Source organism: Bos taurus, chromosome 6 (assembly GCF_002263795.3).
Source record: "Bos taurus isolate L1 Dominette 01449 registration number 42190680 breed Hereford chromosome 6, ARS-UCD2.0, whole genome shotgun sequence".
NCBI classification, from domain to species: Eukaryota; Metazoa; Chordata; class Mammalia; order Artiodactyla; family Bovidae; genus Bos; species Bos taurus.
The window spans coordinates 55,439,251-55,465,570 of record NC_037333.1 but is presented as its reverse complement, the minus strand read 5'-3'; the positions used below and the strand labels follow the sequence as shown (position 1 = coordinate 55,465,570).

General features: G+C 37.0%; 1 protein-coding gene across 4 annotated transcripts in view; it reads left to right on the top strand.

Moving 5' to 3' along the window:
- ARAP2 (ArfGAP with RhoGAP domain, ankyrin repeat and PH domain 2) overlaps positions 1-22,157 on the top strand; it is a 197,010-nt gene extending 174,853 nt beyond the window's left edge. For 3 of the 4 annotated variants that reach the window (XM_059887745.1, XM_059887746.1, XM_024993531.2), the window contains 5 exons: positions 3,853-3,935; positions 5,359-5,394; positions 7,238-7,301; positions 13,112-13,246; positions 19,669-22,157. In XM_059887745.1, the coding sequence (XP_059743728.1) occupies positions 3,853-3,935; positions 5,359-5,394; positions 7,238-7,301; positions 13,112-13,246; positions 19,669-20,049 (699 nt within the window). In that variant the 3' untranslated portion in view covers positions 20,050-22,157. Of the gene's footprint in view, positions 1-3,852; positions 3,936-5,358; positions 5,395-7,237; positions 7,302-8,740; positions 8,905-13,111; positions 13,247-19,668 lie in introns of those variants that run through there. The other variant, XM_059887747.1, reaches the window with a different exon arrangement.
- Positions 22,158-26,320: the final 4,163 nt, after the last annotated feature.

Below are 26,320 nucleotides of genomic sequence, written 5' to 3'. Positions count from 1 at the left end.
AAATTATGTCATCTGTGTTCTCTTTGCACAGGATAGAACATAAAGTAATGAGCTGGAGTGTCCAGAGTGGCTTGGCAATCAGTTGTATTACTTCAGACTCTCAATCTATTGCCAACAATATTTCAAAATGTAGGCAGTCCTGGGCTTACCAATGTCCTGTATAAATAAGACTACTCATACAGCAGTAAAGAATCCGCCTGCCAATTTAGGAGACACAGGAGATGCAGGTCTAATTCCTGGGTTGGGAAGATCCCCTGGAGGAGGGCATGGCAACCTATTCCAGTATTCTTGCCTGGAGAATCTCCATGGACAGAGGATCCTGGTGGGTTACAGTCCATGGGGTCACAAAGAGTCAGACACAGCTGAGCGACTGAGCACATACATGCATGCACCTAGATCAGATACAGGTGCTCCTCATTCTCAGATGTGCAGGTCCCTTCTTACTGTCCTGCTGGAATTGCAGCCTCTCGCCTGACTCTGCTACTGCCTCCTTTGGGACTGAGTCCAAGGGACCAGCAGTCTAAGCAGTCACGTCCCTGAGGAGGGACGTGAACCTCAGCTGTAATCTGACTGAACCTCTGATGAAGGTGTCCAGGAGTCTCTGCTATTATATACACTCCTATGTTCTCGTCTCCTTGACTCTTTCCTGTATAGAAAACTTACGGCCTTAAAAAACTACCTCACTCTTCTATATCAGTCTTAAAGTGTTAATCCTGAATATTCAGTAAAGTAGCAGGCTAAAATACAGATACCCCAAAACCAAACACATGAAATACCAGAAAAATGACCTTAACAAGAAGAGGCTGACATGAAGAAAGCTACAGAACTACACTAATAGAAATGGGTGAAAATTAATGTAAAGTCTACTAATATTGATCTGTAGGTTTAATGTAATTATTAATGTTTTCAAAATCCCAAAGAAAATAACTTTTAGAACTTGGAAAAAATGATTTGACAGCTCATCTTAAAGGGTAAACAGTTAGGAATTAGGAATACTTGCAAACATTTTAGAGATATAAAAAGTAAAATCACTGTCAAGTATTTTGCACCCAACTGTTTATTCATACAGTAAAACTAAAATAGCTTAGTTCATATTGTGGCATAAAAATGAACAGAGATAGCAATGGTAACATAAAGTGAGGTTAAAAAAATGTAATTATCATAATTGTTTTGATAAATATGTCATAAATGCATGTCTAAAGAAAATTTATATAGTAAATTGCTTTGTTGTTCAGTGGCTAAGTCACATCTGACTCTTTGTGACCCCTGGACTGTAGCCCGCCAGGCTCCTCCACCTATGGCATTTCCCAGGCAAGGATACTGGAGTGGGTTGCCATTTCCTTCTCCAGGGGATCTTCCTGATCCAGGGATCGACCCTGTGTCTCCTCACAGTCTCCTGCCTGGGCAGGTGGATTCTTTGCCTCTGAGCCACCAGGGAAGCCCAATTGTTAACATAAATTTTTCAACTTAAATTCTCATCTATTCTGTGTGTAAAATATACCAGATTGATAAAAGAATTAAAACTTGACAAATAGCAACCCTTCAAGCTCCATGGCTATGCAACTGAGTATTTATCAGATATGTGGGGAACCCTTTAAACTTGGAGTAAAAGTTCAAAAGAGATCAACATACTTGACTTTATAAAAATAAAAGTAAACAGTGACCAATTAGGGTAGACTATTTCATTTAAAAAGATAAGGCAATTTCCTATTTGGTATATAAAGAACTAATGTCAGTAAGTAAATGTATAAATAAATGGATAAATTGTTGATCAAGTCAAAACTGAAAACTGCTAGTAAATGCAGAAATGTATGTTTAACTGTAAGTAAATATACCCTATCAGTTTTGCAAAATCTTATTGTTAATCATGTCCTAGCCTTTGGCCCTGTGATACCATTTCAAGAAATCTAGCCATACAGGAAAAAAAAAAAAAGAACCAAAGTATTTTTAAAATTATGTGCCATGATAATAATAGCAAACTCAGTGATAAGGGTGACTAGGAATAAATTCACCATGTAAATTTCAAGCCTTATCATTGCTGCCACAGAGAACACTGGTCACCAAGCATTATCCAGGATCTTCTTCCTGCTCACTTTTTTCTCTACGTTTCCTCTACATTCTCCTAACCTGTTTTCTCCATGGAAACCAATTTTTAATTTTATAAAAATTTTCCATATTTTCCACCCTTTATGCTTTCAAATTCAACTGCTTTCATAAGGAAAATAATTTATAGTAATAGTTTAACTTTTATAAAACTTAGGACTGATTTGAGCTATATACTTGCTGAATGGGCTTTTGTGCATTTTTCTAGGGCTCTAACAACTTGTCTGTCTATCGATTTCTATGAAGCATTGTGTTCTAAATTTGTAATAATAGCTGTAATTTGCTGTGCCCTTAGTATTTGGCCATTTACTGGACTAAACTCTTTAAAAGTACTTTTCTTATTTAATTTGTACAATAACCCTTCACAGTAACCCTTTATCATTTAATCTTCTTAATAACTCTATGAGATAGTATGTTTATTATTCCTGTTTACAAATAAGATACAAGAGCAGAGAGCAGTAATGTGAGGTTACAAGCTAGTAGGTAGCAAGCCAGATTTGCACCCAGGTCTCTGACCCAAGACCCATTGCTCTTAGTTATTTATAAATGCTATCTGCATACCAGGTTGAAAAAAGTGATTTCCTTGAAAATTTTGAGGATATTGGGAAAGCTTTTTCTAATTACCATTTTCATGGCTATTATCTTTATAAAATCTATTGCAGGCTATCCAACAATAATATATGTATATGCTTTGATATTAAATTAGAATATAATGATTGAAATTTTTCCTCTGTCAGATACTTTTCCTGGTGGTTCAAGGATTTGAATTTTTTCATATTAATCAGATAAATATGTTGGGATGTGTACAGAAAATATATAATTGATCTAAAAGCAAATGTATATTCTTTTTAATAGTCTCTCTTTGTGAGTTATTAGTGAAAATTTTCAATATGGATATTTGAGATAGTCTATGCCTACATAGATTTGTAGTTCCAAAATCCAAAAAGTACAGAAAATCATAACTCATTTGGTGGCAAAACTTGACCTACACCAACATAAAGATATTTGTCTTAGTCTGTTCAGGCTAACTACCATAGACTGGGCGGCTTATAAAAACAGAAATTTATTCCTCCAGTTCCAGAGGCCGAGGGCCTGAGATTAGGGTGCCAGTGTGGTCAGGTTCTAGTTAGAATCTTCTTCCAGATTGTAGACTGCCCATTTCTCATATCCTTACGTAGTGAAAACAGAGTTAATCTCATGACTCAATTAACCACCCAAAGCTATCACCTCCAAATACCTTCATGCTGTGGATTATATTTCAGTTTGAGGGTGTGGGGATATGAACATTCAGACCATAACAATACTTATGGCCTTTATTTATTCACATTATATGAAATGTCATGCATTTTTGTAGAGAATATGAATCTATTTGAATATAGGGTGGGTGCTACCCCAGGCAACACCAATGAGATTGTGGAGTTACAAAATATACTGCATATGTATTTTTTAAATATGAAAAAAAAACCCATCATCAGTTCTCATAAGTCCCAAGTGTTTTGAATAAGGAATTACTGTGTGTGTTTGTACATATATATGCACACATATGTAATCATACATATATGTACAGGATCATTTATTTAAATTTACAACATTGTAACCAACACAATCTTCATTTACCAAAAATTTGGTATGATATTCATGAAATATTTGTGAAACTAAACATTCTAACTCTATTCTTAATACTCAAGGAAAATAAAAGAACATTTATAAAATCTTTTTAATTGCAAATTATTTTGTTTTACTTTACAGAGTAGCAAACCTGACAAAATGTTTTCTCTCAGTTCAGTGAAGTTTTATCTTGGAGTGAAAAAGAAGATGAAGCCTCCAACAAGGTAAAGCTTGGAAGGGCAGAGCTGTTGAGAAACTTACAGGAAGACCTTTCCAAGGATTTAGGGATCAATGGCATTAGTCTGACTCTTCATAAGCTAAGCTTTAGACAGATTAAGTTGCCACAAACATGTGGCAGGGGACCTGGGTGGGTGGATATGGAGAGATGATGATGTTCCCACTTAAGTCAAGCTCCTGGGGAATTGCATCTCCTCTGTGTAGAACAAGAAATCCCCAGAAGGCCCTCACAACTGGGAAATACATGGGTTTCTCCACATCCCTTTCCCTGCTCAGTCACAGAATGTTCCAGTCAGTCAGTCTACCCAGAGGAAGAAAAATGCTGCCCTCCATCCTTCTTGGCTTTTATTTTTTCTTTTTTACTGGAGGATAATTGCTTTACAATGTTGTGGGGGTTTCTGGCATGTATCAACACGAATCAGAAATATATATATTTGTTTTTTATATATTCATACATATATATTTCCTTTTCCCATCCCATGCCTCTAGGTTGTCACAGAGTTCCAGGCTGGGCTCACTTGTTCTATAGCAGCTATATAACCACCAGTTACCTCTTTTTCACATGATAGTGTATATATGTCAATACGACTTTCTCAGTCTGTCCTTCCTTCCCCTGCTGTGTCCCCCAGTCCATTGTCTACATCTGCATCTCCATTTCTTCTTCATAAACAGGTTCATCAATACTGTTTTTCTAGATTCCATACATATGCATTAATATATGATATTTGTTGCTTTTAGAACATCTTGGCCCTGGCTCTATAATTTGCCCTCTTTGTTTTACTGAATTTGGTAAAACCTCACAGCACATGGGTAGTTGAGAGAAAGTGGACTCTTTAAACATTATGCTTCTCACTAGCACTTGAACCAACCCAGCATTTGAGTTATACCATACTTATTCATCACGGATTACTTTGATTAGCTAATTAAGGTTTTTACTAATACTTTTAATATCATGAAACATTATTTTAATAAACTGTATATGATTTCAGATTCTATTACTGAAAATGTACTTACTTTTGCCTCTGTGCTTAATTTCTTAGCCCAGCACATGTATCTGTGTTGTGGCTGGTACATTCTTTAAAATTTCTCACAATATCAGTAAGTCAATATGTGTATTTTATTTTGGCCAGTTTTCTAGATATCTGTCCTTACTCAGCCAAGAATATCCCCACTGCCTCATAACATCATGAGACCCCATCCCCCCGTGTCCTTTCAACATATCTATAAATTTATAGCCAAATTCCTCAATATCCATCATACCCAGCGAATCATCACTTGTGGATATCAATTCTGTTATGCTTTCCCACCATTAAACATTACCTCCTTAAAATTTCATCCTGTGTATTGTCGCGTAAAATGGATCATTTTTAATATGTATATGTGTTTTTTCCACCCCCCCATACGATGCAGTTGGGGATTGACAGCGTATTCTGAAAAACATCACTGGTAAGTTAACAGCTAACAGATTTTGGTTTTGATATATTGATGATAACGACAGTAAATAATGTTGTTATTTGGCAGATATATCTAGAGACAAGAAACATTCCTTTTAAGTAAATTTAAACTCTTTTCTAAATACCTTGAGCCTAAAAAGAGAATAGGAGGTTTGCTTCAGGGTTTAGGTCTATTTAAGTTTCATGTATCCTATTTGCCAACACCTCAAGAAAAACTACACATGATTTCTTACTAGTTATTATATAAATGTGGAATCTCTGGTTTTAAGGGATAAGCAGACAAAATTCAGTTTTAAATTAAGAATAAGAACTCTGAAAAACTCAAATTTAAAGAAAAGACCTTGGCTTCAAATCGGTTCTTTCTGTAGAGTACTTCTTTCTATTGATGTCTCTCCATAGAGATTGGACTAGATCTCCCTGTGTCTCATCCATACCAGATCTGCCTCTTAATTCTCTGATCCACCCACACCCTCTATCCTTGGAGCCTTCATCCATCTGCCAAGATCAGTCCAGGAGTCCTAAGTGCTCTTCATGCCTCTGACTTTGCTTTTTGTTTCTGGCACATTCTCCACCCAGCACTGAAGAGATTTTCTAAAATCTATCATATTTCTTTTCTGCTTTAACTCATCTATGAATCCAAAATGTAGGATAAAGTATAGGATTATTGGCACAGCACATGAAGTCCTTTAATATGTATCTCCCATGACTTTCCCACATTTTTACTTAATGATAAAACAATCTGTTTCTAATTCACTATACATGCCTTCCTGCTTCATATCATATGCTTAATATCCGTGCTGTCTTCACTGAACCTTCTTCCATAGTGTATGCTCCCCCTTCCCTCATCACTTTTATCTTCTTCCTGCTGATCTGGCAGACTCAGCTGTCATTTTTTATTCAAACCATAGCTGAAATGACAGAGAAAGTCTCATCAGATAACTCTTTCTAATCAATTTATTTCTTCTTTACATCTACAGTATTTTGTGCTGGTGGATCCATAACTAAAATGATTTGTAGAGGGAACAGTTTTCTTGGACATGGCAATAGGAAGGGACAACTGTCTTCATGAGAATCTAATGGAGGAAGCAAGGATTATTTTTAGAAGTTTCATTCTAACATTTTTCTAAATTATTAATAAGGATATAAAAATAACTACTTTGAAATTATGCCATTCTAACATCAGTTACAAGATTTTCCACCTCATCCCCAGGTGTGCTGTTTCTGTGTTTGTGTTCAACTTTACTTTTTTTCCCCTCGCTGTGTTATAGTTTGTTTACATTCCTGGCTTTCCTAATAGACTATGGGAACCTTGAAGGCAAGATCTGTTTTGTGTAGGTTTTCAATAGGTTACTGAATCAGTGTTATTGGACATGCAGTGGTTTTTTTCATTTAGCTCATTTTTCATGAGTCTTGTTGGGTATTCGTGTTTATAATCACATGGACTGTGTCTGAAAAATCTGCTCTTAAGAAAATATACACATTTTTTTTTTCTTAGGCTCAGTTTCTGGGGGAAAAAGTATTTTACCATCATGTACCTGAAAAAGTAAATGACACTGACCTTTCTGCATTTCCAAAAAATACTGCTTATCATTTTTGGGCAGTTTTCAAAGCCTTTATTTATATTTTGGTTAAACTAGCATATTTATACTACTGTTTTGATAGCAGAAGCCTGAAGTAACTTGTATTGAAATACTTCCAGTTTGATTGCATTATGTCATTAATTAGGAGAAACCCAAAGAGATTTCTGATCACTTAATCACTTACTTGCCAAATAAATACACTGGAAAATTCCTTTGTCCTTTTGAATTATATATTTTATAAACCTTGTCTTATAGGCACCTGTGTTGTGAGAGTTCACAAACTCAAACGGAGTGGATGGCCAATATCTTTATCGCCCAGGTATGATATCTATTTCAACTATCTAGTAAAGTGTGACAACTGTTTATAGGAAATGTTAGTGTGGTTGTAGTTTCCAAAGAATTTTTACTGAGTCTTTTGTGTATACTTGTATTTTCTCATGATTTTTTAAATACATGAGGACCCAGATTTACCCACTATTCTGTAAGAGAACGTTTACTCTTTGTTGAGGCATGTTTTTTCCCCAGCCCAGCGGCTCCTCAGCTTGGGGTGGCATCTGGCTTCAAGATGGTAGAATAAAAAAAAGGGGCTTGTCTGAGCTCTTGTCCTCCAGAGTTCCACTGGATCTGTGTTTAGAAAATGTGTTCTTTTCATTTTTCCAATTTTTTATTAGAAGATGGTGGCTTTACACTGTTGTGTTAGTTTCCACTATAGTGAAGTTAATCACCATACATATATACATACACTCTCCCTCTTGGGCTCCCTTCCCATTCAGGTTTCCACGGTGCATAGAGTAGAGTTCCCTGTGCTATCCAGTATGTTCTCATTAGTTATCTCCTCTACACAGTGTCAGTCCCAGTCTCTTAATTCCTCCCATGCCACTCCAACCCCCCTCATTTCCCCCTTAGTATCCATCTATTTCTTCTGTGTCTGCATCTCTATTTCTGCTTTACAAATAAGATCATCTAGAAAAATGGTATAGATGATCTTATTTGCTCTTTTCCTTCCTGTTCTCCCCGTGGCCTCCTGCTTTTCCAAAAACAAGGATGGGAACCTACATTTCTTTAATACATACTGTGTAATTCATGTATTTTCCTCACAATGAATTGTGCATGATGCTGCTTATAGATAAGAAAACAAAGTTTACAAAAGGCTCAGTGATTTGCTTAGGACCATACATTTAGTTAGTGGTTTAACCCAGAGGCCAACACCTACCCTCAATTTCCCATTTACTCTCCTCCCTACTGGAGGACTCACTCTTGCAGTGAATGATAAAATAGTCCCGTTAATAGGACTGGTTTCTTCCCCAACCTTGTCTGGCCAGACTCCCAGCAGTGCTTCCCCAGCATTGAAATTCACTGGTAACGATTAAGTTGCCACTCTTTATTACCAAGGGTGTGCTTCCCTGTTTCTCTTACAAGTGAGAAGTTAATTCACCCTCAAATCTTGTCCTTACTTGTTTTGAAAACCATTTTCTCTGTTCATTTAATTTATTAACCTTTCCAGTGGTTAATAAACACAGCTTTTCTCAGCCTGACCCTACTACTACTACCTGGGAATACATTTCCAGAAAAAGTCCAGTGGCTAACTTTTTAGAGCCTTTTCTTTTTTTGTGACCGTTTAAAAATTTAGATATTCAAGTCCTACTTTAAAGAAAGTAGGCTTGAAGTAATAGTAAAATTAGAACCATAGAGTCTAAAACTGTTACAGAATCTGGTTATGGCACAATTACATTGATGTTTCTGTTTTTATGACTGAAGTCATTAGATGCTGTAGTTGAAAATCAAGGTGTAAACAGCCAGGAAACCAAGGCTGCTCTCACCACCAAGTTATTTCTCCTTGCCTCGCCTGTCCCTTGTTGTGCTGGCCCCAGAGACTCAGTCCAATTACATGTCTTCAGTTCATTCCACTTCTTAGGATTAAGGTAAACACAAAGGTCCTTTTGGATTTGAGGATTTAATGGTTCATCTCCAAGGGGGAAAGAGACAGGAACGTAGCCAACGTTAATATATATGTTAATACACACACAAGGAACCTTTCTGGTGCCCAGAATACTTTTCTAATATCCATCCCCATTCTCACCCCTGCCTCAACAAAAGTCTTCAGCTTACCTGTCACAGCCTCAGAAAAAATCTTCCCGGACCTTCAGACCAATTAGACCTTAGAGCTGTAGGAACCCTCAGCATCCTGTACTTGAACATTGTAATACTAACTAAAAAGCATTTGTGTATTTAAGTTTCTTATGTCTGTCTTTCCTACTAAAATGTAAACCCCATGAGAGGAAAGACTCAGTCTTACTAGAACTACATGTTTATCTGCATCACAGGATCCAGTACATCTTACAAAGTACATGCTCAAGTTAGTATTCTAAACTAGTAAAGAGAATAATCAGGTAAAATTTCAAATAGATATTAGTGTGGTAAAATAATGAAGCAAGCCAGGGAAAGGAAAACCAGTGTGACTGATGTAAGGAGGGCATTGATTGAGAAGGATTCTCAGGGGACACCTTTCTGAGTAGCTGACAGGTGTACTGAGACCTGTCTGAAATAAGGAAGCCAAGTATGTAGGACAGTTAGAACATTCCAGGGGCTGGGGCCAGCAAGGACATAATCTTGACTTATTCCATGAACATCAGGAAAGCCTATCTTGGAGAGGACATAAGAGATGAGGAAGGCAGGGGACAGATGATGTAGACCCAGTTTAGGAGTTATAGTGGGAAACAAGGGAAAGATATAATCAGCTCTTATTATGGGGAAAAAGTAATTATGGTTCCTTTGCTGAGCTACACTTTAGGGGTCAAAGATGGAAGCAGGAAGAACAGCCATGTGGAAGAAGACAGCAGCTCAGACTAGGTAACAGGGGGTCTGGTAAGACATACTCAGATTCAGGAATATTGGAAGGTGGAGCCAGTAAGTCTTACAAATTGATCAGCTATAGCAGTTTGAGAAGAGTAGAAATGAAGAGTCCTAGTTGTTTGGCCTCTGGCAGCTGGTGAATGTAAGTGATATTATCAGAAGTGCAGAAGAAGACAGAGTTCTATTTGGGCCACATGAAATTTGAGATGTGCATTGGACATACAAGTGGATATGCTGAGTAGCAGGTTTAGATGTATGGATCAAAAATTCAGGCAAAACTTTGGGGCTGAGATGTAAATTTGACAGAAGTCAGCATTTGGATTGTATTAAATGCCATCAGAGGCTACAGTGAGATGAGAGAGAGAATATACAGAGAGAATATTAGAATACAAAATTGGTGAGGGGAGGGCTGTAGCAAGAGAGGGAGGTCAGACAAATAAGCCCTAGGACATCCCAAACTTTAAAGGTCAAACAGAAGAGAAAAATTGAGCAAAAGAAATGAGTAGCTTTGAGAAAGCAGGAAAACCAGGTGATAGGTGCAGAGAATTCTATCAAGGAATCAGAGGAGAGAATATTAAACCAGCAGGGGCCTTGAGCAGATGTGAAGCAATGTGAGCAACTGCATGTGTTCATCATTGCAGAAAAAATTCATTATACAACAGTGTGTGTGACACATTTGTTCTCGGTTTGCTGACTATATATTCTGACCCACTATGCAATTATAGATATGACTGGGGAAGAGTTATTTATATTCAAAGCAAATAGTTATTGGAGGGGAAGGAAGCCTTGTTTATATGGCTAGAGATGCAGAGAGATTGGTACATCTCATGGTGAGAAAATTGAATGATTACTAATAATTTTTCAATTATATCAGTGAGGTCACCACATGTGAGTCTGGGAGGGATATTACATGTACAGAGACAGAATAAAACGTGAGAAATTACCTTCAGAGACTGAGGAAGCTAGTTGTATGTACTATAGTAGAATGTCCAGGGAGTGCTGAAGGCTCATTTGAAATTTCAGGATAAATTTAAAGTGAGATGAATCTCCAGACTGATCTATTCTTTTTTTGCCTCCATTAATTTGGAAGTACCCACAGAGTAAGTAGAATTGGGTTTTACTATGCTTGGGGTTATATCAGGCAAGTGTGATAGCAGAAGCAGCCCAGCCTTGATTTATAAGGAGGTGAGTATACTGATTGACCATGAAATCTAAGCCAAACTGTGAAAGAAGTGGGGAAAAATGTGAAAAGTAGAATGGATAGAAGGTCTCAAGAAGTCTAAGGTATATTCAGAGTGAACGAAGCTAAACTAAGTTATCTAAAATATATCAAGGTCAGAAACTGAGAGGCAGAACCTTGTTAATGGCAGCATTGTTCATCATAGGCATGGTATGGGAATAACCTATGGACGGATGAATGGATAAAGAAAATGTGTATTCATACATATATACAGTAGAATATTATTCAGCCCTAAAAAGGAAGTCTATCATTTGGGACAACATGAATGAATCTGGAAGGCATTATGCTAAATGAATTAAGCCAGACAATTATTGCATGGTATCCCACATAAAAGTCAAACTCATAGAATATGACACTGGTTTCCAGGGGATGTGGGGGGTGGGAGTAAGAGGTTGGTGAAAGGATATATACTTTTGGATACATGATGAATAAAATCTGAGGATCTAACAGGTGACATGGTGAGTGCAGTTCATAACACTGTATTATAAAATTTAAATTTTCTAAGAGAATAGAACTCAAATATTCTAACCAAAAAGGCAGTGAGGGTGGGGTGGGTAAATACATATGTGAGGTGATGAATGTGTTGATTAACTCGATGAGGGGAATTCTTTCACAGTGTATGCATGTAGTCATCATGCCGTACACTTTAAACATCTTTTATTTGTCAATTATACCTCAGTAAAGCCGTGGGGGAAAATTATAAAAAGAAAGTGAGAGGCAGGAATGAAGATTTGAGGGTGTGATCACTGGTTATAATAAAAAGATCCTCAACTATATGCTCCATGCAGTATGACTTTTTGAAGTCACTTATACATAACTATAAATGATATCAGAACATATTACTTATGTCTTAAGATTTGTGGTGGGAAAAATATTGCTACCTCTTGGATCAATCCAGTGAAAACTAATTAGCCAGTATTCACAGCATTATATATATCATGTCAGAAAAAATAGTGTGTCTAGAAACTACATTTGCTCTTAGATTTCTTGCAATAATACCATTTAATACATATACTATACACCAGTGAGTAAAAGCCTAGGCATTCATTCATAGGGTTACCTAATTCCCTCCCATAAGTTTCTTCCCAGCTTTACATGTTGGGAATGTCCCAGTTCTGTAATATGAGTTATTTTACCAAGTTTAAGACTATAATATAAAAATATGAAACATAACTTTCTGATTGAAACATTGCATAACCATTGCAGATTTGCTGAACCAAAGTAAGCACTCCAGTGAAACTCAAGGGTAGATTTGATGCCTAGGCATCTGAAAAATTAATCTACCCTGAGGAGTATAAAAAGTCTTTAAAAGATTTTTCTTTTATACGTATATCTTAAGGATTTATCATTCAAGAGCTTATACTTTTACCCATGGGTATTTCCTCCCTTTGCAAAATTACCTTTTTTCCAGTCATATCTATAATTGCTCACTGTCCAGAATATGTAGTCAACAAATTGAGCACAAATACACACTCTGTTGTACAAAGATTTTCAGTAGAAATGTTTGTGTACAAGGTAACATTTCTTTGGAATTCAATTAGTTGAAAAAGAAACATTTTTCAAAAGGTCATAAAATAAAGATAATTTTTCTGCTAGCCATGCCTTAGGTTGACTTGAGGGTATATATAATGTCAAATTATTTTGACACTAAAAGTTATCTTCAGTGGTAAGAGAAAATGAATGTGTAGTTATTTTGATTACAGGGCCTAGAAATGTAGACAGGTATATTATTTTTCTTCTACAAAGAGATTTACTGGTTTCTGTAAATATTTTCCCCCCTTTGGTTTGAAAAGTAGTACAGAAGGCATATTTCTGAAGCTTAGAAATTGAACTGAGACCTCAAAGCTCAGTTCACTTAAGAGTTTTACATCCTCAAGCGGTGCTACCACGAGAATCAACATCATAATTACAAACAACCTTCTCGTGAAAAGCAGATCACCTGACTTGGATAGATGGGAAAGGAGCCCAGTGACTATAAACTTGGTGGACCACATAATAAAGTCACACACCCACAGCAAGAAATTGTGTTTCCACAGCATGAAAATGATATATGGCCACCAGCTGGAAAGGAACGAAAACGTTCTATAACCAAAAATCCCAAAATTGGAGGTTTGCCTCTGATTCCCATCCAGCATGACAGAAATGCAACCCAAGCCCGGAGAGAGACTGAGGTAAGATTAGGATGTTTATTTTTACATTAATCATAATAATATTTGTTTACTTATGTCTGAATGTGGTTAAATGCATCAGTTACCTCATTGGTTTCAAGAGCACAGTAATAATCACTTGGAAGAGTGCAGTAAAAATACTAAAACTGTAAAAATCACATCCATCAAGAAACTATATGCATAATCCTATGTCACTCTTTGAAGTTTTATATTTTGTTAACTTAAATAAAAGTAATTTTAATAATGTTATTGATCACTCAATTAAATATGCATAATACCACTTAGCTTATTTTATCCCTAAAGTGGCCAAGAATATTAAATATGTATACAGAAGTTTCTGATGGTAAAATCAGTCTCAAATTAGCCTTACAAGTACACTTGTAACCTCCTTACAATGAGCCCAGGGCAGAATATGTCGGGAGCCAGGGTAACAAGACTTACCAGTAACACAATCAAATTCCAGTGGTTTGGGAACCCATAGGGTAGCTCAGTTAATTTAAGGAATGGCAGGATGACCCTTGAGCATCAATAAAGAAGATTTGGCATCTTTCATGAAAACTATGTTTTCCTTCTCACTTTGAAGGGTAGGATGAACATAAGTAGCGTTGGTCTTGATTCAGACAAAGACACAGGCTGTAAATGTCAAAACTCATCACATTTTGCAACTAATGTGCATTTCAGTGCATTAAATGAGTCCTTCAAAACAAAAAGAAAAGCACGCAAAAGACATTTTTGTTTCTTCTTAGAGCCCAGATTTGGCATTTTTCCAAACAAGAATAACTTTTTTTTAAAGTTTTATTGCAATATAGTTGATTTACAAAGTTGTGTAAGTTTCAGATATAACAGGAATAACTTTTGAGAGACAAATTAATTTAGTGATCAGATTTTTAAAAAGTGTTTTTCCATGACTATCTTTCCTTAAACATTTATCCCACTATACGATCTCTTTTCTCTAAAAGATAAAAGCTTTGAAAATAATGGTTTATTTCCTTTGTTGCCTTCTGTGCTGATGTAATCAAAGAGAAGAATAAGACAGCAAGAACTCAGGAGCTTGTCCCTTCTACCATTTTGCACTTAAAAGTTTTTCTTCCTTATAATAAACTGTTTTGCAGAACTGTGGATTCCTCAGATAATCTAGAATCTTCATTTTAAGAGTCATGTTTGGGAACCCAGGTTAGGGGACATAGAAATGCAGGGAATAACTATGCCCTGCTGTGACCCTAGCTTCTCCTGACATTGCCTCAGGATCAATTATGGAGCAAAGCAAATTTTAGGAACAAAGTACGTTAACCAGTATCCAGTATAGAATTGAGATGATTGAATAAACAATAGTTTGTTACTTAACCTCAAATCCAGAATTTCAGAGGCAATTTTTTTAACATTCTTGAGATCAGAAAACTGATGAACAAAAACTATAACCAAATTGATTTCAAAATTGAAAACAATTTTATGAAATATTAATTTCTAGAAAATTTGTTAGTAAACTAAACCAAGCTTTTTCATAAGTGTGGGAATTCAACAAATTTGACAAAGAAATATTTTAAATGTTTGATGTTTTTCAGTGATAAATAATGTTTTATTTGGTAATGTTTTTCACTGAAAACCATTAAAGTTTAAAAAAAGAGAAATTAAAATTGCAAGTTTTCACACAAACCAAATAAAGTATTTTTAATTGAACCTATGTAAATATGTAGTATATTAATAAATGACAGTATTACTAGCTAGCTTAATACAGTCTAAAGTCAGTCAATGGATATAGTCAAGAAAATTGCTTCTAAAACAAAAACAAAATGTTGGCAGATTGGTGCATTTGGTGACTTCCCATTAAATGAACTGTCTTGCTTTCAAGAGGTTCGTTTAAAAGTTGTATGAGAATACCTCCTCCAAGCAAGGAAGGCTTCCTGGAGGAAGTGACTTCTAAAATTAATTAAGTCAATTAGCAGTGAGCTAGTGAGTAAGCCAGAGGAAGTAAGTTGTTGACAAATCATACATGAAGAGGCAAACAGTGCTTAAGAACACATAAGCTAAATGATACCTATGGCCCTCCTACTTCCTCTCGGGTACCTTCTTAACTTACTGTGTACATTGTGCTCAGCTTTTATCTGTAAGCTCCTAGGGATAAGAAGAAGCCCTTACTTCATAGGGTAATATTCTCTCTGCTGAGAGATGAACTCCATTTCAGATCCTCATTTCCATTCAATTTTCTCTGATACAAACTGGCATCCACTGGACCAAGCCACCTCTTGCTTTCCTAATTTCATAGCTTATCAACCTTTCTTTCTGAATTATTAATACCTTAAGGACAGTGAAGCACATAAAAGATGCCTTTTTTCCCCATGGTATCAATGTCCTTTCCTTTCCCCAAAACACACATGGCACTCCACATACCATATCATCATACAAAGCACTCTCACATCCTCTTGATTTTTATCAATTCACTTCACTACCCCTCCCCACCTTCATTATAAGGTTATGTTATTTAGTTTAATATCATAGTTTTACTTGAAATTTTAGCATTATATGTATTACTGCATGTGTGTACACTAAATTGGTATGCTCAAGACTGAGATGGATTTCAGTTACACCAACAGGAAATAGTCAAGAGAGATTGAGGAGTAAAGAATTTAGTCATAGAACTGAGGTACCTGATAACACAATGGAAATTTCAATAAGGTAGTATAGGGGAAAGTATAAAAGTAAAATTGATACAAAACAGGATGATTGTATTGAAGAGACTAGATGACTAGTGTGTGCTAAGTCACTTCAGTTGTATCTGACTATGCATCCCTATGGATTATAGCCTGCAAGGCCTCCTCTGTCCATGGGGATTCTCCAGGCAAGAATACTGGAGTGGGTTGCCATGCCCTCCTCCAGGGGATTTTCCCCACCCAGGGATCTAACCCATCTCTCTTATGTCTCCTGCATTTGCAAGCAGGTTCTTTACCACTAGTGCCACCTGGGAAGCCCATACTTGACCTCTAAATACTATACCAGAGTCCCCATGTCTCTCTGCCAATAGTTGAAAGAAAACAGTCATTATGATGTATAAAACCCCTCCATATTGGTCCTTGAACTCAGCAGTGGCCACAGGACTGGAAAAGGTCAGTTTTCATTCCAGTCCCAAAGAAAGGCAATGCCAAAGAATGCTCAAACTACCGCACAATTGTACTCATCTCACAGGCTAGTAAAGTAATGCTCAAAATTCTCCAAGCCAGGCTTCAGCAATACGTGAACTGCAAACTTCCAGATGTTCAAGCTACTTTTAGAAAAGGCAGAGGAACCAGAAATCAAATTGCCAACATCTGCTGGATCGTTGAGAAAGCAAGAGAGTTCCAGAAAAACATCTATTTCTGCTTTATTGATTATGCCAAAGCCTTTGACTGTGTGGATCACAATAAACTGTGGAAAATTCTGCAAGAGAGATGAGAATACCAGATCACCTGACCTGACTCTCGAGAAATTTGTATGCAGGTCAGGAAGCAACAGTTAGAACTGGACATGGAACAACAGACTGGTTCCAAATTGGGAAAGGAGTATGTCAAGGCTGTATATTGTCACCCAGCTTATTTAATTCTATGCAGAGTACATCATGAGAAATGGTGGGCTGGAAGAAACACAAGCTGGAATCAAGATTGCCGGAAGAAATAGCAATAACCTCAGATATGCAGATGACACCACCCTTATGGCAGAAAGTGAAGAAGAACTAAAGAGGCTCTTGATGAAAGTGAAAAAGGAGAGTGAAAAAGTTGGCTTAAAGCTCAACATTCAGAAAACTAAGATCATGACATCTGGTCCCATCACTTCATAGCAAATAGATGGGGAAACAGTGGCTGACTTTATTTTGGGGGACTCCAAAATCCCTGCAGATTGTGACTGCAGCCATGAAATTAAAAGATGCTTACTCCTTGGAAGGAAAGTTATGACCAACCTAGATAGCATATTCAAAAGCAGAGACGTTACTTTGTCAACAAAAGTCCGTCTAGTCAAGGCTATGGTTTTCCCAGTGGTCATGTATGGATGTGAGAGTTGGACTATAAAGAAAGCTGAGTGCAGAAGAATTGATGCTTTTGAAATGTGGTGTTGGAGAAAACTCTTAAGAGTCCCTTGGACTCCAAGGGGATCCAACCAGTCCATCGTAAAGGAGATCAGTCCTGGGTGTTCATTGGAAGGACTGATGTTGAAGCTGAAACTCCAATACCTTGGCCACCTGATGCAAAGGGCTGACTCATTGGAAAAGACCCTGATGCTGGGAGGGATTGGGGGCCGGAGGAGAAGAGGATGACAGAGGATGAGATGGTTGGATGGCATCACCGACTCAATGGACATGAGTTTGGGTAAACTCCGGGAGTTGGTGATGGACAGGGAGGCCTGGCGTGCTGCGGTTCATGGGGTCGCAAAGAGTCAGACACGACTGAGAGTCTGAACCTAACTGAACTGAAGATACCAAGTGAAACTTTAAGATTCATATTTATTTATAAAGTCCCCATCACATCCTTATGTTTAAATAGCCACCATTTTTACTAATCCTCTCTCATTTTTGTTTGCACTGTGATAAAATACATTTTCCATTTTAACCAGTTTACATGCACAATTCATTAATAACATTCACATGGCTGTGTAGCCATTCTAACACATTCTAATGAAACTTTAGAATTAAGCTAGATACTAAACAGCTAAATATTTCTTCTTATCAGGTTTAGAGTAGAAGCATTTCTCTGAGATGTATAATCATGAGCTTATCAGAAAATTTCAAATTGTAAAATTATGTCCCAATCTGCTGGAATTTAGGAAGATAAAACAGAATATGATAAAATGAAATATTATATATTTGAATTTTTTAAACCTTTCTTCATCCCTTATTCAGAAAATATTTATTGGTAATTTCCCATCTGCAGGCACTTTGATAAGTTCACTCATCAGTGAACAAATCAAACAAAAGCTAAAAACAAAACCCTCCTTGCACTGTGTTGAGTTTTGAGCAGCATTCAGACAATCACAAGAGGTATGAATAGCTTATCTAGTATACTAGAAAGAGCACTATGGATAAAAATAAAGAGGTCAGGTGTTACCCTTTGAACATTACATTGGACATTTTAGTCAAAACACTGTTTTTGCTACTTAGTTTCATTTTTTTCAAAGTAGTATTTTTTTATTTTATATTGGAGTATAGTTAACAATATTATGTTTCAGGTGTACAGCAAAGTGATTCAGCTATACATATATATGTATCTATTCTTTCTCGACTTATTTTCCCATTTAGGTTATTACAGAATATTGACCAGAGTTCCCTGTGCTATACAGGTTATCTAAGTATAGCAGTACTTTGGCTAGTATAGTCATTTTAACAATATTGATTCTTCCAACCCAAGAACATGTTGCCTTCCAAGCCAGATCCTTTGGGGGCTACTCTTCCCAGAGACAGACCCCTTGGTTGGAAAGCCTCATGTGAAGCTCAGGATTTTTACTCCTGTGGGAGAACTTCTGCGGTATAGTTATTTTCTAGTTTGTGGATCACCCACCCTGTAGATATGAGATTTGATTTTATCATGATTATACTCTTCCTACCATCTCATTGTGGCTTTTTGTCTTTGGATGCAGGTATCTTTTAAACGTTCCAGAGTGTGTGTGTGTTTTTGTTGATGGTTGTTCAGTTAGTTTTTTTGGTGTTTTCATAAGAATGGGTAAGCACAGATACTTCTACTTGCCATCTGCAAAACAGTCCCATTCTTCACGTTACATCACCAATTTCATCTTTCTCTCAAACATTTATAATACAATAAGAAATTTTCCTTGGATTTCTTCGTGCTTTGCAGTTTTTAGGAGGAAATTTTGAAGAAATTCCTTCAACTCTTGCTTGTAGGATTCTAATAGGCATTATATGGGGAAAAGATTGTACTAGTCAAATATTTTTGGAGGAGAAAAAAAACAGAATAAGTTGAACAGGTTTTTCTGATAAAGTATTTCTTAGCTTCTTTAATATGTATTGTGAATCTCAAAGAGGGATCTATTACAAAGTGTATTTCCTGGACTTATGGCCACAGAGACCCCCGTTTTCCTCTGTATTTCGGGTACAACACTGTAGGAATTATAGATGCATGAACATGTGACACATCCAAGCAGGAGTGAATTGAAAGAGGCAAGTTTAAAATGGGAGTCAATTTGAATAACTAGCTTGAAAGACATCTTTGAAGTGGTATGTTAAATGCTTGTTAAAATGAATTTCCGTGATCTCCATTTCAGTTGGTTTTGTAGCTCTCAGATCCGTCTATGAATTCAGACTGCTGCTGGTGCCAAAAGTCAAGTTAGAACCTAAGTCATAGAAATAAACGCTAATAAAATAAGCATCAACTTTTACGTGCCATGTATTATTTAAGCAGAGTAGGCCAGATCTTGCTTCCCTCTGAGATGTTTTGTTTTATTTTAAGAGTGCAAAAGCAGAACTCGAAAGGCTGCGGCTTGGTGCAAAGCGTGACCAAGGTGGAGATGGCACCTTAAAGGAGAAAGCCTCCATCGTGGCCCAATGCCTGGAGCACAAGGATGAGAAACTTCGAAATCGAACCAGAAAACACCGGAGTTTCAACTGTCTGGAGGACACAGAGGCTGAGGTATTTCCAGGGCGACAGAAAGGCCATAAAGGCCTAAAGACACTGAGGAAGACCGAGGACAGGAATGGCAAAGATACTTTGGACTGCAATAATAAGTTACCACCAAAGGTCATAGAAGAGCTTAGCGTGGTTCTCCAGCGATCAAGAACGCTTCCAAAAGAGTTACAGGATGAGCAGGTGGTGCAGAAGGAAATAAAATGACTTGTCCTACAAATTATTTTTTTAAATATTGTGTACAGTGTCTGAAACCAAACTGTATTTTATGCTGGGAGAGATGTGTTTAGCTATCCTTAACCATTTAAAGAGCATTTTAAACTATTAATATGTATGTATATATGTGACAAGTGTTAGGATTCACTGTGTTGTGGTCTGAACAAAGCTTGTACAGTTCAAAATGTTAACCTTGCGTAGGAAGGCATTGGGTTACTCTGAGTGGCCAACCTTTTGAAGTACAGTTGACCCCTGAACAACATGGGGCAGGGGTTAGTGTGTTAATCTGTGTATAATTTAGAGTCAGCCCCCGTATCTGAAATTCCTCTGCATTCGTAGGTTCAACTGATTGTGGATCATGTAGTGCTGTAGGATTCACTTTTTAAAAATATCCACATATAAGTGGACCCACGCAGTTTTAAACCCACATTGATCAAGGGTCAACTGTAGGTGTCTGTTAAGTCGTGTAAATTTATGAACAGAAATTGCAAACTGTACTGTATTGTATAAAATGCTGTATGTAAATGAAGCCTATGAAACTATATGTAACACATTTTGCACTTTGAGAAACCTTGTATATAAAGTTATCATATGTTTTTAGGTTTACATAGGGTCCAACCTTAGGGAAAAGAAAGGAAAGTAAGTTGGAAAGGGGGAGGATTTATTTTAGTGGCTGCCTATCAAACAACACTGAGGTTTTAAAAAGAGGCAAAGAATTAACACATGTCCTGAAAGCCAAGGAGGTCAGGTTGAGATTCATTCTAGTTTACTGTTGACCAGACCTTGTTCATGAGAAACTGCTTGTTAAGAAAATAATCTAGTGACTTAAGTGTTTCCCAAGATTAGTATTCAGCCAGCACACATGAATAAGGGCACTGGCCACTGTTCCCATGGTGTCAGTGGACCAAGCGCAGTACCAACCCATTCACTACACTTGAGTTCTTTGCAGGTGGCTGCTGAGAGGACTCTTACCCTGCATTGAAGAGATCATGTATACCGGACCTGGCATGGATGCCACTTGCACTGTTGCTGTATACGAGCAAATTTTGTGACTTCCTTACTGTCATTCCAGTATGAGCAACAGTCATCATCACAGGGTTTTATTGTTTTTTTTTATTACTGTTTTACTTTGTATATTCATTGTATGTTCATTTCTGCAGTAATATTGAGTCACAATTTACTGAAACTGTACAACATATGGCCATCTGGGGGTAGGAATTAGATTAACTACTATACTTTGGGGAGCTACTAGTTCCCTTTCAACCTTTTTTTTTTTTTCTTTTTAGTAAAGCAGGAATCTTCTTCCTGTGCCTAATAAATAATGACAGAGCCCTCTATTTTTAATTCCACATAAAGACCAGCTACTAGTTTGGTTGTTTTCTCAAACAATACCATCTAAATTATAGTTGACAGGGGTAGCACTTTTCATCAGTTTCTTTAGAATTGTATTAGGTCTGGTGAGTTTTGATCAAAATTGTTTTACTAGTAGGTAGCCAAGCTTTATTCCTACCATTTCCTACCCCCCACCTGTTTTTCAGGTGTCTTATCAGAATTTATATCAGTATACAAAGGCCCATACTTTTTTCAGTCCAATCATAGTGCAGTAATATGCTGTTAAATGCTATGAATTTCTTCATTACAAAATACTGATCTCTTATACCTGGTGGTGATAAAATAGTTTACAAAGGATATGTGATATTTATTCTTTAAATCCACATAGATTGGAATTTTCTTTTTAAGAGAGAAACTGCTGGTCAGTTTATGAAATAGGTGGCACTGCTGGGGAGCCTTCATAGCTATAAAGCAAGAATCATGGTGTTTAGGAAAAAAAAAAAACTAAAACTATTATTTTTAGTAAATGATAATATTTATGTTTTATGAAATAAGGGGACATGAAAATTATGCTGGACAATGGAACAGTATCTGGATTTTTTTTTTTTTACCTGCCTTATTTGAATACTTTGGAAACTTGAGCTTAAAATCTAATAACTTCTATTTCCCTTCCTGTACAACTGTCTCCATTTTTCAAGTGTAAGATAAGGGCTAATGATGACATCTCATATATTTTAAGTAAAAATTAAAATTGTTTTCCAAGTCCACCTGAATGTGACTGTTTTTTCAAATTAACCACCTTCATCTTTTGAAAATAAATAAATAGATTGCATTTGAAAAAAGTTTCAATATATACTTCAAACTAGCTGTTAGTTTTTTAACATGTCAGTATGAATACTGTTCTCTTTTAAATGATGACTATATGCAGACATGAAGAAACAAATTGATGGTACTCTCTCATTTCTGTTGCAATAAAGTTAATAAAATTAAGCAAAAGTAATTGAAGCAAAAATATGATGTCCATATAACTATATTATCTGCTAATTTATATTTGATAATTTTAATGCTATAATATACAAACTGTATTGTGAAAGGAATATTTTTGAAAATTCACCGAATTTATTTGGATAGACTGTAGTATCCAGGTATTTGCACATTTCTCACACTTCTAATAATTACTTTGAGGAGATGATGAAAGCTTACAGTATCTCATCAAAATTTGCACCAAAACTTTCATATTATTTGCTCAACAAAAGACAAAATTAGCTTAATGTGAACAATATCTTGTTATGTGTACAATCATCACATTTATTTCTAATCATCTGAAAACAGCACAGAAATGAATATTGTCGGTAACTGAAATTTATCTGCTTCACATCCCTTAGTTATTATTTTTAAAAATTTTTTGTTGAAAATGTTGTAAATTATTTTGTATATACCTATCTTCTCTTCCATGGCTACTAATGTATAATGTAAAGTTTTTAATAACTCATATCTGTATAGATTTGAGACATTTTTGTGAATTACTGGATTAAAGTTCAGAATCTAAATGTTCTCATCTGAGAAGTGGGAATAACCAATCTTGTGGGCTTTTTGTGATGACTTATATATAGTTGACCCTTGAACAACACAGGTTTGAACTGTGCAAGTTCACTTATACATGAATTTCTTTCAGCAGTAAATAATATAGTACTACATGATCTACTGTTGATTGATTTCACAGACAGGGGGAGCAACTAAGTTATGTACAGATTTTCAACTGGGTAGGGGTCAGCATCCCTATCCCCCACATTGCTCAAGGGAATGAACTACACAATCCACTTTTTTGTGTATGTTTTCAATAAATATTCAGTAGGCCCTTGGTAATCACACATTCCACATTAGCAAATTCAGCCCACTGTGGACTGCAAACTTAACATGCTATTAATAATTGGCTAAATCTACAGATATTTACCCGTGAGGATGAAAAGCTGACTATGGGTATCCTGATTTTAGTATACATAGCAGAAATGCCAAGAAGGCAAAATGGTTGTCTGAGGAGGTCTTACAAAATAGCTGAGAAAAGAAGTGGAAGTCAAGGAAGAAAGGGAAAGATACACCCAACTGAATGCAGAGTTCCAGAGAATAGCAAGAAGAGATATGAAAACCTTCTTATGTGAAATAAAGGCATAAAGGAAAACAATAGAATGGGAAAGACTAGAGATCTCTTCAAGAAAAGTAGAGATACCAAGGGAATATTTCATGCAAAGATGGGCACAATAAAGGACAGAAATGCTATGGACCTAACAGAAGCAGAAGAGATTAAGAAGAGGTGGCAAGAATACACAGAAGAACTATACAAAAAAGATCTTCATGATCCAGATAACCACAATGGTGTAATCACTCACCTAGAGCCAGACATCCTGGAATGTGAAGTCAATTGGGCCTTAGGAAGCATCACTACTAACAAAGCTAGTGGAAGTAATGAAATTCCAGCTGAACGATTTCAAATCCTAAAAAATGATGCTGTTAAAGTGCTACACTCAATATGCCAGCAAATTTGAAAATCTCAGCGGTGGCCACAGGACTGGAAAAGGTCAGTTTTCATTCCAATGCCAAAGAAAAGTGAAAGTGAAGTCGCTCAGTCGTGTCCAACTCTTTGGGACCCCATGGACTGTAGCTTATCAGGCTCCTCCATCCATGGGATTTTCCAGGCAAGAGTGCTGGAGTGGATTGCCATTTCCTTCTCCAAGGGATCTTCCCAATCCAGGAATTGAACCCGAGTCTACTGCATTGCAGGCAGACGCTTTACCATCTGAGCCACCAGGGAAGCTCAGAAAGAAAGACTTTCCCAAAGAAAGGCAATGCCAAAGAATGTTCAAACTAACACACAATTGCACTCACCTCAAATGCTAGCAAAGTACTGCTCAAAATACTCCAAGCGAGGCTTCAACAATACATGAACTGAGAACTTCCAGGTGTTCAAGCTGGATTTAGAAAAGGCAGAGGAACCAGAGATCAAATTGCCAACATCCATTGGATCATAGAAAAAGCTAGAGTTCCAGAAAAACATCTGCGTTATTGACTATGCCAAAGCCTTTGACTGTGTGGATCACAATAAACTGTGGAAATTCAAGAAATGGCAATACCAGAGAAACATACCTGCTGCCTGACAAATCTGTATGCAGGTCAAGAAGTAACAGAACTGGACATGGAACAACAGACTGGTTCCAAATTGGGAATGAAGTACATCAAGGCTGTATATTGTCACCCTGCTTATTTAACTTATATCCAGAGTACATCATGAGGAATGCAGGACTGGATGAAGAACAAGCGGAAATCAAGATTGCTGGGAGAAATATAAATAACCTCAGATATGCAGATGACACCACCCTTATGGCAGAAAGTGAAGAGGAACTGAAGAGCCTCTTGATGAAAGTGAAAAAGGAGAGTGAAAAAGCTGGCTTAAAACTCAACATTCAAAACACTAAAATCATGGCATCCGGTCCCATCAATTCATGGCAAATAGGTGGGGAAACAATGTAAACAGTGACAGACTTAATTTTCTTGGGCTCCAAAATTACTGCAGATGTTGACTGCAGCCAGAAAATTAAAAGACACTTGCTCCTTGGAAGAAAAGTTATGACCAACCTAGACAGCATATTAAAAAGCAGAGACATTACTTTGCCAACAAAGGTTGGCCTCGTCAAGGCTATGTTTTTTGCAGTAGTCATGTATGGATGTGAGAGTTGAACCATAAAGAAAGCTGAGTGCTGCGGAATTGATGCTTTTGATCTGTGGTATTGGAGAAAACTCTTGAGAGTCCCTTGGACTATAAGGAGATCCAACCAGTCCATCCTAAAGAAAACCAGTCCTGAATATTCATTGGAAGGACTGATGCAGAAGCCAAAGCTTCTTTGGCCACCTGATGCAAAGAAATGACTCTTTGGAAAAGACCCTGATGCTGTGAAGGATTGAAAGAAGGAGGAGAAGGGGATGACAGAAGGTGAGATGGTTGGATGGCATCACTGACTTGATGGACATGAGTTTGAGCAAGCTCCAGGAGTTGGTGATGGACAGGGATGCCTGGCATGCTGCAGTCCATGGGGTCGCAAAGAGTTGGGCACTATTATGCGACTGAACTGATGCTGAAGCTGAAACTCCAATACCTCAGCCACCTGATGTGAAGAACCAACTCATCAGAAAATTCCCCAATGCTGGGAAAGATGAGGGCAGGAGAATGCTGACAGAGCATGAATTGGTTAGATGGCATCACTTCTCAATGGACATGAGTTTGAACAAACTCCAGGAGATAGTATAGGACAGGGAAGCCTGACATGCTGTAGTCATGTGGTCACAAACAGTAGAACACAACTTAGTGATTGAACAATAACATAAGCATGGACAAGGGATTATGATGATAAGAAAGTAGTTGTACTCTTAACCTCTCCCTGACAGAAAATGTCTTGGAACCCTTTCCTAACAGTTATACACCATCTAGGGATGCATCTGAATAAAGACAGAACAATTAGGCAACGACTTTCCTCTTTTGAGGAAAGACTTACCACCTAACAACTATTGAGATCATCCATGCACTGCAATAACCAATAACCTCAGTGGTTGACACACTTATCTTCCCAAGCCCACACTATGCTGTTGCCATTGCATTGAAAGGCTAAGAAGTGAGTTCCCACTTCAGAAACATAAAAATTTCCATTCCAAAAATAGAGATGACTGGTGACAACACTCAAAGCTCTCAACAAACACCAAAACCTGGGACTTTCAGCTCATTTCTGTTGAATCCCTTTCGTTTATTAAATCCTAGCAACATAAGGCAACACGTTGTTCAACAGTTCACTTAAGACTATTCTAAATGTTGGATCCTTTATCAGGTTCCTCATAGCTCCCATAGTGGAGTGTTCATGGCTCTTGTTCCTACAAGTGCTGCCTA